Source organism: Lepus europaeus, chromosome 13 (genome assembly GCF_033115175.1).
Source record: "Lepus europaeus isolate LE1 chromosome 13, mLepTim1.pri, whole genome shotgun sequence".
In the NCBI taxonomy this organism is placed as follows: domain Eukaryota; kingdom Metazoa; phylum Chordata; class Mammalia; order Lagomorpha; family Leporidae; genus Lepus; species Lepus europaeus.
The window spans coordinates 86,699,933-86,713,967 of record NC_084839.1 but is presented as its reverse complement, the minus strand read 5'-3'; the positions used below and the strand labels follow the sequence as shown (position 1 = coordinate 86,713,967).

The following is a 14,035-nucleotide window of genomic DNA, read 5'->3' as shown; positions in this document are numbered from 1 at the left end:
CAGGATACTTCCCCTCCCCTGTTAATGCCCACCTCCTGGAGCCAGTGTGCAGTGCTACCACCTGCAGTGCCGGCAGCTGTACCGGTTCGAGTCCCGGCTGTTCTACTTCTGATCCAGCTCCCTGCTAATGCTCCCAGGAAAGCAGCAGAAGATGGCCCAAGTCCTTGGGCCCCTGCACCCACATGAAAGACCTGGAAGAAGCTCCTGGCTTCAGCCTGGCCCAGCCCACAGCTGTTGTGGCTAGTGAACCAGCGAATGGAAGCTCTCTCTTTCTATGTATCCCCCCACCCCCATAACTGCCTTCCAGTTAAATAAAGTAAATCTTTAGGAAAAAAAATTCCCCATCTCCTGGGGCCATACCCTCCCACCTGAAGTCAGGCTAGCCTGTGTAACCAATAGAAGTCAGCAGAGGTGATGGGTTGGAACATCAGAGATTAGACCATGAAATGCTGTCGCTCTGCCTCGGTCTCCCTGCTGTGAGGTCTGTTCTCTAGCTTTGGGAGGCCAGCTGCCATCCATATCCAGAGCCGTTTGGAAAGGCCCATGTGCCAAGGAACTGGGGCCTGACACTCAATGCCCATGTGAGTGAGCTCAGAGGCAGGTCTCCCGGCCCAGCCAGGCCTCAGATTGACTATAGCCGTGTCCAGTAGCTCGAAGACAATTCCCAAAAAACCCTAGGCCAGACCCACTCAGCTAAGCTGTCTCTAGTTTTTGTTTTGCTTTGTTTTGTTTTGTTTTAAGATTTATTTATTTTAAAGGCAAAATGACAAAGAGAGGGAGAAAGAGAGAACTCTTCCATCTGCTGGATCACTCCCCAAATGGCTGCACCAGCCATGGTTGGACAGGCCAAAGCCAGGAGCCAGGGATTCCATCCCAGTCTCCAACGTGGGTGGCAGAGCCACCTTCTGCTACTTTCCCAGGCACATTAGCAAGAAACTGAATCAAGCAGAGTGACCAGGACTTGAGTCAGCACTCCAGTATGGTGTGCTAGCGTTGTAGGTGGCAGCAACACAGGCCCCTGCCTCTGGATTCTTGACCCCTAACAGCTGTGTGAGACAATTGACAATGTTTTTAAGCCACTACACTTTGGGGTGTTCTGTGAGACCTTAGTAGGTGGCCAGTGCACAGGTGGGAGTGTCCTCAGCGGAACAGGTTGCTATGAGCCCTGTTCTGGGACAAGTGAAGGTCTCCCTCTCTCTCTTTGTCCTCCCCTGTGCCCCCTCCTCTTATTTCCTAGTCATCTGTTGTTTTTGCTTTTGTCTTGACCTCAGGGTGACTGAAAATGAGGCTGACTTGGGCTGGCAGGTGGACTCCCCTCAGCAGGCGGCCTTGGACATAAGCCTGAGCTACATCTATAAGGTGAGTCGGGGCCTTCTGTGCCCCGGAGCAATCTGGGTGCATAGGGCAGACCTGTTCAGCAGTCTGATCCAGTGAGTGGCAGGGAGCTGGTGAGCTCAGCACCATCACAGGCCCAGCACTGGGCCGAGACCACGCCAGCGTACTCCCCAGGCTGCACCTACCACCTCCAGACCCACAAGGGGCCAAACCCACAGACCGTGGCCTCGCTGCTCAATTCTCACGCTCTCGGCTCCTACCTAGCGCAGCCCAAGGGGCCCACGGTGCCGTCCCTCTCATACACCTGACTCCCTCTCTCCCCACCCCTCCCCAAACACGGCCGCGGATAACTCAGTTCTCCCTGTGTTCCCCAGATCCTGACACTGTGCGCCCTTGCCCGGCCGGGGGCCTACACAGATGGGAACCTTCTTGGCTTGATCGAGCAGCTGTGCCGTGCTGGCCTGGACGTGGGGCTGCGCCTGCTGCCCAAGACTGACCTCCAGCAGCTCCTGCTCTTGCTCCTGGAGAACATCCAAGACTGGCCAGGGAAGGTATCACGCAGGCCGGCCCCTAGGGAACAAGGGCACCCCCCAGAGCACCAGGGGGACAGGGAGACAGGGCTGGGGTGGGCAACACTGCGTGGAGGTCATTGGCTGTGTCCCTGGCCTCCTCTGTGGGCAGGTTGTGGGACAGGCCGTGGGACAGGCCGTGGGGCAGGCTGTGGGCAGGCCGTGGGGCAGGCCATGGGACAGGCCGTGGGGCAGGCGGGCATGGGCAGGGGCTTCCTCCACAGCTCACCTGTGCACCCCGTGTAGCTGCAGCAGCTGTGCTGTGCCCTGAGCTGGGTGTCCGACCACCATCACAACCTGCTGGCACTCGTGCAGTTCTTCCTGGACGTGACCTCCAGGAGCAGGTGGGTGCTTCCGTGTGCCTCCACTCTCAGACACTTAGGCCCAGCCCCAGCCCCAGCAAAACCTCCCCACTCGATTTCCAAGCCCCAGAAGGAAGAACTAAAAATACAACTCACTAATGAGTTCTTTACAAATGAAAAAAAAAAAAAAAGCCTAATTTTCCTAACATGTTCTTATTAGCAAAACAATTGCCTTGTGCAATTAGCCTCTGCCTGCAGTGCCCCGCCCTCCATTCTTCGGCTCCCCCCACCCAAGCTCTGCTGTGGCTTTCTTCTCCAGACTTCAGCTGGTCCTCCTCCTCTCGTCCCCTCCCACACCCTCCGTTTATTATTTTCTGTGCGGCATTTATCTCTGCCAGGAGTCGTCTTACTATTTCTTCACCCGTTTATGACTGCCTCACTCCTCTGAGTCACCTCCACCAGAGGAGGTAACTTGTCGGGGTCACCCCAGGTGCAGAAGAACCGTGCCTGGCACAAGATTGGCACTTTGCAAATGCTTTTCAAATGGTGGGCAAGGTGAACATACAAACAAACTCAGCCCAGCCGGAGACAAGGCCCATTGGCTAGACTTGGCTCTCCATCTCCATCTCCATGGCCGCAGGAAGTTCCCATCCCCTCTGCTCTCTGTGCCCAGCCATTTGCAGTTCCTTTCTCCCCTCCCCACCCAAGCCTTTGGCTATTACCCTGCACCGCGGCCCTGCCACGGGAGGCCGCCTGTAGCAGGCTTAGCGTTTGATCCCTCCTCTCACCCCAAGGCCCAGCCAGGGAAGTGCACAGTGACTGAGAAAGTCAAGTACAGTCATGCTGCGTCCTCCTGTAGCCCTAACGTGGGGGCGCTTTTGGCCTCTTCACAGCCCCAGAAGGAAGTTTTTGCTCTGGGAGTTCTGTCCAAAGCCTGTGGGTGCCTCAGAGGACTCCATCTCCATTCAGCCTGGACACCTGGCTGCTTCCAGTTGCACCTGCAGAGGCTGGCCTCTGCCTCCCTGCCCTCCCCAAACACCGCATCCCCTCCATTGCCCAAGCTGGAAACTGCAGTCCTAAAGGGTTTTTCCATCCCCGCCTCTTTTACCTTCCGAACTCAGTGCTGTCCTTTCAGCTTTCTGAACTCTGAATCTTAAATCCATCCTTACGTCAGCTCCATTGGCGGGTGCTTTGTCCAGGTCATTTGCCATCAGTCACCTCCTCTCCAGCCCCTCCTGCTTGCACTTCGCGGCCTCACCTGCTGGGCAGCAGAGGTGTTCTGTTTCTCTCCCTCCCCAACCCTGTCTGGTCTGCAGATACTGAGATTACCACTTCTTGTCTCGCTTTGCTCCCCACTAAGTCTAAACACCTTAGGCTGACCCCAAGGCCCTGTCATCTGCCTCCATTCCCCATTTACTCAAGCAGGCCACGTCATTTGTGGTTACTTTCCTCTCTTCCTCCCTCTCTCTCTCTCTCTTACACACATCCCTGTATCTGTATCCATAGCTATACAGTAAACCTGTTCCCAGTGGCCGCAGGGCTGGTCCCCCGACACCTGACGCTCACCCACCGTTTGTGTGGGTTGGCCTTGGACATTGATGTGAGGTTTCCGTAGGATAAGCTCCCTGAAGTGATACTGCGGTCCTAAAACTGCACCTCTAAAAACGTAGCCAGGTTAATATTCCCCAGTGGTTATGAAAATGCCTGTTTCTCCACACCCTCATTAACTCGCGTAGCCTTGTTTTGTTTTGTTTTGTAGTTTTAGCCAATCTGGTGGGTGGGAAGTGTCCTCCTGTGGTTCTGATTTTCATTCCCCTGGTTGCCAGTGAAATCGAACATCTTCCCTATATTTAATGGCCTTTTGTGTTTCCTTACTATAAATTACCTTTTGGTGTTTCTTACCCGTTTTTATATCAGGTAATTTATCTCCTCATTAACTGTATTGATTTACGTTTTGTTTATTATACAAGTATATGCTGCAAACAGTTTTTCCCTAAGGTTGTAAATTGTCCTTTTCAAATCTTTATGTGTGGTATCTTTCACTGAACTGAATTTTTTTAAATTGTTTATTTTCATTTTGTTTAAAGGCAGAGAGACAGAAAGAGAGATGTAAAGACAGAGCGGGCCAGTGCTGTGGTGTAGCAGCTAAAGCTGCCACCTGCGATTCCGCCATCCGCGTCATTTGGAGTCTGGCGGCTCTACTTTCGATCCAGCTCCCTACTAATGTGCCTTGGGAAAAGCAATGGAAGATGGCCCTGGTGTTTGGGCCCCTGCACTCACGTGGGAGACCCAGATGAAGTTCTTGGCTCCTGACCTCAGCCTGGCTCAGCCCTGGCTGACATAGCCATCTGGGGAATAAACCAGCAGATGGAAGATCTCTTTCTCTCTCTCTCTCTCTCTCTCTCTCTCTAAGTCTGACTTTCAAATAAATAAATAAGTCAAAAAAAAAAAAAAAAAAAAAGACAGAGATCTTCCATGTGCTAGTTCATTCTCCAAATGTCTGTAACCACTATAGCTGAACCAAGCCAAAGCCAGGAGCTCAAGTATTTTTTTTTTAAGGTTTATTTATTTATTTATTTATTTGAAAGGCAGAATTACAGAGAGGCAGAAGTGGTAGGGAGGTCTCCATCCACGGGCTCACTACCCAGATAGCTGCAATGTCTGGAACTGAGCTGATCTGAAACCAGGAGCCAGGAGCTTCCTCCTGGTGCAGGGGCAGGGGCCCAAGGACTTGGGCCAGTGGAGCCCAATTCTTAATCCAGTTCTCCTGCAAGGGTGACAGGGGCTCAAGTACTTGAGTCATCACTTGCTGTCTTCCAGAGTGCACCTTAGCAGGAACCTGGACCGGAAGCAGAGGAGCGGGGACTCAAACCTAGGTAGTCCAACACGTAGCCAAGTCCAAACACCTTGGGCTTGTCCCAGGCGTCCCACACAGCATCTTAACCTCTGTGCCAAATGCCCACCCCTGAACTGGATATTTTCAAAACCATTTTCTCTAAATTTGAGATTGTAGGACAGGGTTAGATTTGCAGTAGTACAGAGGGTTGACTGGGGTTTTGTGTAACTGAATCTTCTGTCTTGACTAGGAAGGCCTTCTCCACTCCAAGACCTCAAAAATAGTTCTCTTTGCTTTCAGTACTTAGATAACTTCATTCCTAATCTTATCTGGAACCCATTTTTTCTAGGTATGAGACAAGGATCTGACTTCATTTTTTCCATTCTTAAAGAGCCAATGGACCCAACGCCAGTTTTTCTTGTCTTACTTCATCCTAGGGCAAGCATTGTGGTGCAACAGGTTAAGCCACCACTTGCAACATCTCATTCCTTATCAGACTGCTGGATCCAGTCTTGGCTCCTCTGCTTCTGACCCATCTTCTTGCTTATGTGTCTGGGAGGTAGCAGAAAATAGCCTGGACACTTGGGTCCCTGAACCCACATGTGGTACCAGGATGGAGTTCTAGGCTCCTGACTCCAGCCTGGTCCAGATCTGGCTGTTGCGGGCATTTAGGAACTGAACCAGCAGATGGAAGATTCTCTTTCTCTCCATGTCTCTCTGTCACTCTGCCTTTCAAAAAAAAAAAAAAAAAAGGAATAAATCTTAAAAAAAAAAAAATCCCACCTTTCCCCAACAGATTTGAAGCTACCTTTCTCAAATTTTAAATGTACGACTTCACTCATTCATCTGCCGGCCACATTTCGGGAATCAGTGTCTTTTGTAGGGTCTCAGTAGCTCCAGGACCCGTGGCAAGTGCCCCTCTGCCGCCGAGGAGCAAACACAATGGAGCGTCCTTCACCTGGCTCCCAGACAGACCTGTCCACCCTGGGCCAAGAGCATCAGGGAAGGGCAAAGCACTCATCAGGATGAGGAGTGAATACTTGTAAACCGTATTCTGTTCCTTCTTTAGAGAATCATTCAAATGGCCCCAAATTCAAAAGACACCAGGAAACAGATATTGAAAATGTGCCGCTATCCCTGCCCCCTGAGCCCCCTAGCCTGCCCCTGGCTTCTGTGTGCGCATGTGCGAGTATCCGCATGTTTTCCCTGCGAACTCCTCACTACAAGGTATGCCTTGGCCGTCGCTCCAGATTGGGTTGTAAAGAGCTTCTAATTCTTTTTTTACAGCCTCGGTGTATTCGGTGTAGGTCTTTAGTTTGCGCCGTACCCCCACACTCCCTGCCGTGCCGACTTGGAGGAGCTTCTGGCTGCCTTGCTCTGCTCTCGCTGGTGGCCGCCCCACTGGGCTCAGTGCCCAGACTGACCCCAGGAAGAAGGGAGGGCAGGTTGTTGTACAAGGGGCTGTTGCACTCTTAGTCTACTCGATTGGTTAAGCACAAAGCGAGCACGCCCACCGACGTCTGTGCGTGCACTCCCTCCCGCTCCGCCGCCGTGATGATCAGGGCTGCACGGGGTGCGCTGCAGATTCAAGGAACAGTTGAGCTTCACTATGAGAAATGAAGGCAAATGCTGGTGCCAACCGCCCGACAGGAGGCCGACGGGAAGAGGACTTTCTTGGAGGGAAGTCTGCCTCGGGACAGCGGCCCCACTATAGTAGCTCTGGGGAACCACTGGGAGGGGCCTGTGTGACCCAGCTTCCGTCCAGGGTCTCCAGTGTGCACCCTGAGCAAATGCCTGCTGCCATGTGCAGGAGCCCCACAAGGGGCAGGGGGAGGCCGCGGGCTGCCCACGCTCCACTGAAGGTCGATGTTCCCCGGCCGGGGGGCCCAGCCTTCTTCACCATCTGCACCTGCTTATTAAATATCCAGTGCGTGCTGCCCCATGCGGCCTTCAGAGTCGAGGGGGAGGTGAAGCCAGCTTAAGAAGACTGCCCAGTCGGATAGGGAAGTGGACAGAGTCTCCCTAACACAGGTCCCAAGACTGGCCGAGACCACAACACTGAGCTTTTTGCCTGGCAGGTTGGCATAGATCCGCAAGAACAGTGGTGCCCAGCATTGGCAGGGTGTGAGGAAACAGGCGTGCGCTCCCCTGCTGACCCTGTGCATGTCTGCGCCAGCCCTCTGGGGGGCAATTTGGCAAAATCCAGCAAGTGATGTTAAAACGTGCAAACCCCTCCACAAACCGTTTAACCTGGAGGAACCAGAGAGTGAGCAAAGATTTATTGATGAGGATGTTTGGCAGAGCGAGGTTTACAATAGCAACACATCAGGAACAACTCAGTGCCCCAACATAAATAAAGTTCCACCCGGACTATGAGCTGTTTTATAGCACATAGTAATGACAGGGGCCGGTGTCATGGTGCAGTGGGTTAAGCTGCCGCCTGCAGTGCCGGCTTCCCTTATGGGTGCCAGTTTGAGTCCCAGCTGCTCCACTTCTGATCCAGCTCCCTGCTAATGTGCCTGGGAAAGCAGCAGAAGATGGCCCAAGTGCTGGGACCCCTACACTCACATGGGAGACCAAGCTGGATGGAGTTTCAGGCTCCTGGCTATGATCTGGCCCCGTCTTGGCTGTTGCAGCTATTTGGGGAATGAACCAGCAGATGGAAAACCTCTCTCTCTCTCTCTCTCTCTCTGAGTCTTTCAATTAAATAAAATGTATCTTTAAAAATATAAGAGTGGGCGTTGTGGGGCAGCAGGTTAAGCTGCTGTTTGGGACACCCTCATCGCATATTGGAGTGCCTGCTGGGGTTCTGGCCAGTCCACACTTCCAACTCAGCTCACTGCTAATGCACCTGGGAGGCAGCAGGTGGTGGCCCAAGTACTTACGTTCCTGCTACCCCCAGGAGAGATCAGGGTGAAATTCCTGGCTCCTGGCTTTGGCATGCCTTAACCCTGACTGCTTCAGGCATTTAGGGAGTGAACCAGTAGATGGAAGGATTGCTCTCTCTCTCTCTCTCTCTCTCTGTGCCTTTCAGATAAGTAAATACGTTTTTAAAATGACAGAAGAAAGGGCAAGTTGAGGAAATAATGCCAAATGAAAAAAGGTTGTAAAACCACGTATAAAGTATGATGTTTATTTTATTTTTTTTTAAGATTTACTTATTTATTTGGCAGGCAGAGTCATACACATACCAGAGAGAGAGATTTTTCCTCCTCCGGTTCATTCCCCAAATGGCTATAATGGCCACAGCTGGACTAGGCTGAAGCCAGGAGCCCAGAACTCCATCCAGGTGTCCCATGTGGGTGACAGGGGCCCGAGGACTTGGGCCATCTTGAGCTGCCTTCCCAAGCACATAGACAGGGAGCTGGATCAGAAGTGGAGCAGCTGAGGCTCAAACATGTGCCCATGTGGGCTGCCAGCACTCCAGGCAATGGCCTAGCCCACCGTGCCACAAGGCCGGCCCCGTGATCCCAGTCTTCTCAGGGAGGAAAGGGAACCCCTGGGTGTGGAGATGAATGAATGTCAGTGGCACAGGTCTTCGCAGGCTCGTTCCTCTTTCCCACACACAGCACTGGCCTCTCGGTTTCTCTTCTCTCCCCCTACAACCTGTCTGTCCACTTAGCCAGAGTCACTTGTGTTTCATAATATTTTTAAAGCTTTGTTACAGAAAGTCTCAAAATACATACAAAAGTAGAGAGAATAGAATGGGTCCATAACCCCACCAAGCCCACAGGCATCTACTGTAGGCATGGGGATTCCTTTGGCTCGCACCCACCCCCAGCCCCAGCTCCCTGTTCAACCAATCCCAGAGTATCCCCAGTTTGTCTCAGTGGGTAGCCCTCTTTAAACATAACCACATCATTATCACACCTGAACCACTTCACAACAGAACCCAGCACAAGTATTCTAGTCACTTCTCTGCTCTAGAATTTTCCAAGGTTTAGTGTCATTTTAGAACGAAGTCTATAGAGTTTTTTGGTTTTTTTTAAGATTTATTTAGTTATTTGAGTAGCAGAGTTGCAGGGAGGGAGGGAGGGACAGAGTCTCCTCTGAGGGTGCAGGGGCCCAAGCAGTTGGGCATCCTCTGCTGCTTCCCCAGGTGCATTAGCAGGGAGCTGAATCAGAAGTGGAGCAGCCAGGACTCGAACCAGCACCTTTATGGGATGACAGCACCGAAGGCGGTGCCTTTACTTGCTACACTACAGCTCGGGCCCCTAGAGTTTTTTAATAAAACCTGTTTGGCCCCCGTCGTGGGGCCCCCTGCCCACTGCTCTTTCCGCAGGTGTATCTGGAACGTGCCAGGCACCTGTGTCTCGATGTCCCTCCTTCCATGTTGGCAGGAGACTCCCACTTGCTCATCATGGTGGTCCCTGTCCAAAGTCACTGCCTTGGAGAAGCCCTTGTGTTCCACGTCAGCCCCCACCTTGGGGCTCTCCAGGACCTCACTTTTCTTTCTTTAACATTTTCTACTTATTGATTTTAGTTATTTGAGAGGCAGAGAGGAGAATCTCCCAACCAAAATGCAATAGCCAGGGCTGAGCCAGGCCAGAGCTGGGAGCCCAGAACTCAGTCCAGGTCTCCCACGTGGGGTAACAGGGACCCAACCACTGGAGCCATCAGTGCTGCCTCCCAGGGTGCGCAGTAGCAGGAAGGTGGGATCAGAAGCAGAGCCAGACTCAAACCCAGGCACGCTGACAGGGGATGCAGGAGTCCCAAGCAGCACGTTAACTAAGGTGCGGAACACCTGCCCCTCTTCCTTCTTTTCCTCCTGTGTTACCTGCGCCTCTCCCATAAGAGCATAAGTGATCTGAGGGTGAGGTCAGCGTCTCCTCCAGGCTGTCCCCCAGCACCTGGAACGGTGACCATAATGTCACAGGTGCCCCGTGCAGAATCAGTGGTAAAGGCCAAAACTGGACTCTCTTCTTATCTCTGCTGCTGTGATCGAACTGCTCTGGGGCTTGGGGCGTGGTCTGGGGACATGCCCAGAATTTGGACAACGCTTCCTGTGTTGGGGGAGGCTGCTGGCCGTGCCTGGCTCTGTGCAGAAGCTAGGGACAGATGGCCTTTCTTTCCGCTTCTTGGGAGCTAGAAGCACGCTCTACTGGTTGGATGTTCCCGAGGGAAGGAGCCAGGGACGGCAGCCCTCAGCAGACTCGGCCTGGGTGGGACTTTACCCGGATCACTGCTGCTGCCCAGCGTCTGCTGTCCCTATTCTCTGCCTTCTGAGAATTCTGGAGCTCCCCACTGTCCCCTTAGCGTGTTTTCTGTCTGCAGCAGCCAGCTGAGGAGGTTCTGTCTGGCCACCAAGGAGGAACTGGCTGATAAAGTAGAAGTTCCGGCAGCTGTTGGGACGAAGCAGCCTTCGCACTCCGGGGTCATTGCGTGCTGGGGACAAGAGCAGCGAGGTTCGCAAGTGCGCCAGAGCTCTCCCCAAAGCCCTCCTGTTTCCTTCCGTCGCCCTGGGACCACAGGGCCCCACCCTCTGCTCTCCCAGCTTGCCGCTGCGTCCAGGCCCTGACCAGTTCCTGGAGCACTTGCTCCACTGTTCACTCCCTTCCTGCTTGGTCTTTAGATCCGCCCACCTTGCAACCGCACGGCCACACGGAGTCCACCCATCGTCCCCACCCTGGCTGCTGGCCTCACTCTGAGTTCCTGGTTGGCCTCCCTGGGCGCACAGCAGATTGCAGGCCTCATCACACCTTCGTGGTCGCAGCCTCTGCACTGCCAGCCAATCACATCCCTGCCACCACCACGCTGCAAACCTGGCACACTCACAAGTCCCACCTTCTTCCTCTCCACCGAACCGGCCACACTAGACCCCAGCAATTTTGCCTCTTCCGGAACCTTCTGCAGTCATCTCTCCTTGTTCCCATACTGTTAGCTTTTCATCCTCTGATGGCTCTTTCTGCACAGCGAATCAACACGCTCGTGTGTCTTCCACCTTAGAACAATTCTACAGTTCTGTCTCCAGCCACACCTTCCTCCGGCTGGCTCCTGCTGCGGCTCCAAGTTCCTTCACGCCCCCACCCTCATTCTCATCACACCTTGTCTGAATCCTACCCACCCTTGGGCACCTGTGGGATTCTTCAGAGCTCGGAGCATCATAGGGAGTTCTCACGGGAGAAAATAGACGTTCCGGCCCCTCGGAGCGGACAAGGCCAGAACATTCTGGAAAGAGGCAGCCAAGGTCCCATCGGCCTAGGGACCTCCGAAGGGCTGCAAATCAATTAGGGTGAGGCAGGTCAAGGTCACTGTTGAGGTGCCATGGCTGGTGCTGGGAGAAGGACAGCAAGGGGAAAGCAGGTCACAGGCCACAAGCGTGAGGAGTGGCGGCAGCCACGTGGCTCGCACTGGCGAGTGGGTGGGAGGTGTCCAGTGACTCACAAGGCCTTCATGTGGCACCAAGCATTCCACTTAAACCTCTCCATCACCAGTGACCTGCTGATGCCCTTCGCTCATGGACGGTCTGTCTCCATCCGTTCTCCTGACTTCTCGCTGTCTCTGTTGGGCCCAGGCCTTGGTCTGCCTCCTAATTCTGCCCCTAGCCCCTCTTCTCTGGTGGCTGGACACAGGGCCACAGGGCCATCTGTGCTGGGTCCTGGGAGCTCCACCCAGACCCCCCTACCTGGAGACCAAGGCATTCCTCAGCTGCCAGGAGCATTCTTCCCCCAATTGTCACCTTCGCTGTCACCGTACCTGAGGCTGGGTCCCTCCCTTGGGGGCAGCCCGTGCTGCCTGTTGCTTGTTGTCCAGGATGTCTCTGAAGGAGCCGGCTAGCCCCAGAGCTCCTGTGAGGTCAGCTAAGGCGTTTGCTGCAACCCAGCTTTCCCGAAACCCAGACCTGCTTCCTCCAGACCTGCGGGAGCTCAGGAGCCGCAGGGTGCTCTCCCTCCCTCTGCCCTCCTGCATAAATTTCCTGCAAGCTGGTCTCCATTTCAGAATCCGTTTCCTGGGGAAGCCAGCCTGAGACACAGTGTCCTGCACACACGTGCCAGTGGCTCCCGAAGCAGTACTGTTGACCAGACTTTTTTGCTAAGCACTGGATCAGCGTGGGCAAGTGTTTGAGATTGTACAGGTGGAACGCACTGACACCCCCGTCTTCCTGGGCTCCCGAGTGGCGTCTGGGCCTGAGTCCCACAGACAGGCTGTGTCCTCTGGAGCTTCCTCGTCTCCCACAGCGTTCCTCCATCCCGACTGTCGCCGCCTCAGTTCAGGCTTAGTACAGCACCCCTGAGCTTCTGACCATCTTCTCGCAGCTCTTCCTGGTCTTATCCACCCCCAAGCAGTCGGGCGATGTGACCCCCCCTTCAAATGCGTGTCTGGTCCTGTCCTGCTTTTGTCCTCCGAATGAAATGCAAGCCGCTCAGCGTGATGCCTGGTGTGCAAGGGCCTTGTGCCTCTTTTTCCAGTCCCACTCATCCCCCTGCTCCCTGCAGGCTCCCATGCACCTACCACGTCACAGAACTTTGCAGCCACCCGGACTCACGAGCAGCCCTTCTCTCCAAACTTCAAATCTGTTCCTCTTCCCAGCATCCTCCCGACATAGGCCCCGACTACTGGCCCCTGTGCCAGCTCCGGGCTGTGAGCAGGAAAGACAGGAGCTGTGGCTTTGCTCTCTGGGTCCTTGGGGCTCAGTGAACATGCTCACCCATTGGCTGCTTCTGGAGGGCAGGAGTCAACAAAGCAGAAAGAGATGGGGCCGGCACCGCAGCTAAATAGGCTAATCCTCCGCCTAGTGGCACCGGCACACTGGGTTCTAGTCCTGGTCGGGGCACCGGATTCTGTCCCGGTTGTCCCTCTTCCAGGCCAGCTCTCTGCTGTGGCCCAGGAGTGCAGTGGAGGATGGCCCAAGTGCTTGGGCCCTGCACCCCATGGGAGACCAGGAGAAGCACCTGGCTCCTGCCTTTGGATCAGCGTGGTGCGCCAGCCACAGTGTGCAGGCCGCGGCAGCCATCGGAGGTTGAACCAGCGGCCAAAGGAAGACCTTTCTCTCTCTCTCTCTCTCTCTCACTGTCCACTCTGCCTGTCAAAAAATAAATTAAAAAAAAAAAGAGAGAGGGAGACACAGAGAGAGGTCTTCCATCTGCTGGTTCACTCCCCAAATGGCCACATCGACCCAGCCTGACCCAGACCAAAGCTGGGAGCCCAGAGCTCTTTCTGGGGCTCCCACGTGTGTGCAGAGACCCAAGCACTTGGGCCATCTTCTGCTGCTTTTCCCAGGCCGTTAGCAGGGAGCTGGATTGGAAGTGGAGCAGCTGGGACACGAACCGGTGACCATATGGGATGCCGGTGTCGCAGGCAGCAACTTAACCCACTTCGCCACAGCACCAGCTCCTGTGTAGTTAATTTTTGAAGGAAGGAGCACAGTTTGAGGCTGACAGTGAGATGTTACGTAGTTGAAGAAGGAACAATGCTACATAATTCCTATTTTGTTTCTAGGGCCTTTGTCATGGAAATTAATCATTCATCTGGAATCAAACATGGGGTAATTCAGAAAGTTCATAGAAAATAGCATTAAAAGATCAGTTTATTTTGGTACCAAAAATGTTGAAATCCATGAAGCCTAAGGGAGTGTTGGCGATGGCAGGACAGCACCCCACTGTGCGGACTGAACTTCAGGCCATGGATGTACACTTGGGGTGCCTTTGGAGCAGGGAGGGTCCTGGGAGATGGGGGTGACCTGCCCCTCGGCGTCCTTCCCCAGGGGCTGGTTTCTGAGTACATACTTAGAAACTGGTTTGTAAGAGTCCTAAGAAATCGAGCCAGACTAGGCCTATTTCTCTGTTGCCACACGGACCAGAGTAGCGCTCTGCAGAGGGTTGGGGAGCATGCTGGGTAGAGCACTCGGTAGAGGCTGTCACCCTGTGTGGGGACAGCATGAAGAAATGCATGCTGAGTGACGGGAGAATCAGCCAGGCTCCTCATCAAAGGGTGCTGCCGGGTGCCAGAGTCCGCCCCGGGCAGGCCCCCGAGGCCACCCGGGGGCCCGCACT

The 14,035-nt window shown here is 54.0% G+C and overlaps 1 protein-coding gene across 1 annotated transcript in view; it reads left to right on the top strand.

Moving 5' to 3' along the window:
* Positions 1 to 14,035, top strand: part of FAM178B (family with sequence similarity 178 member B) — a 100,185-nt gene that overhangs the window by 58,824 nt on the left and 27,326 nt on the right. The window contains exons 8-10 of the mRNA XM_062208880.1: positions 1,272 to 1,359; positions 1,710 to 1,886; positions 2,151 to 2,248. Coding sequence (XP_062064864.1) covers positions 1,272 to 1,359; positions 1,710 to 1,886; positions 2,151 to 2,248 — 363 coding nt within the window. The remainder of the gene's footprint in view (positions 1 to 1,271; positions 1,360 to 1,709; positions 1,887 to 2,150; positions 2,249 to 14,035) is intronic.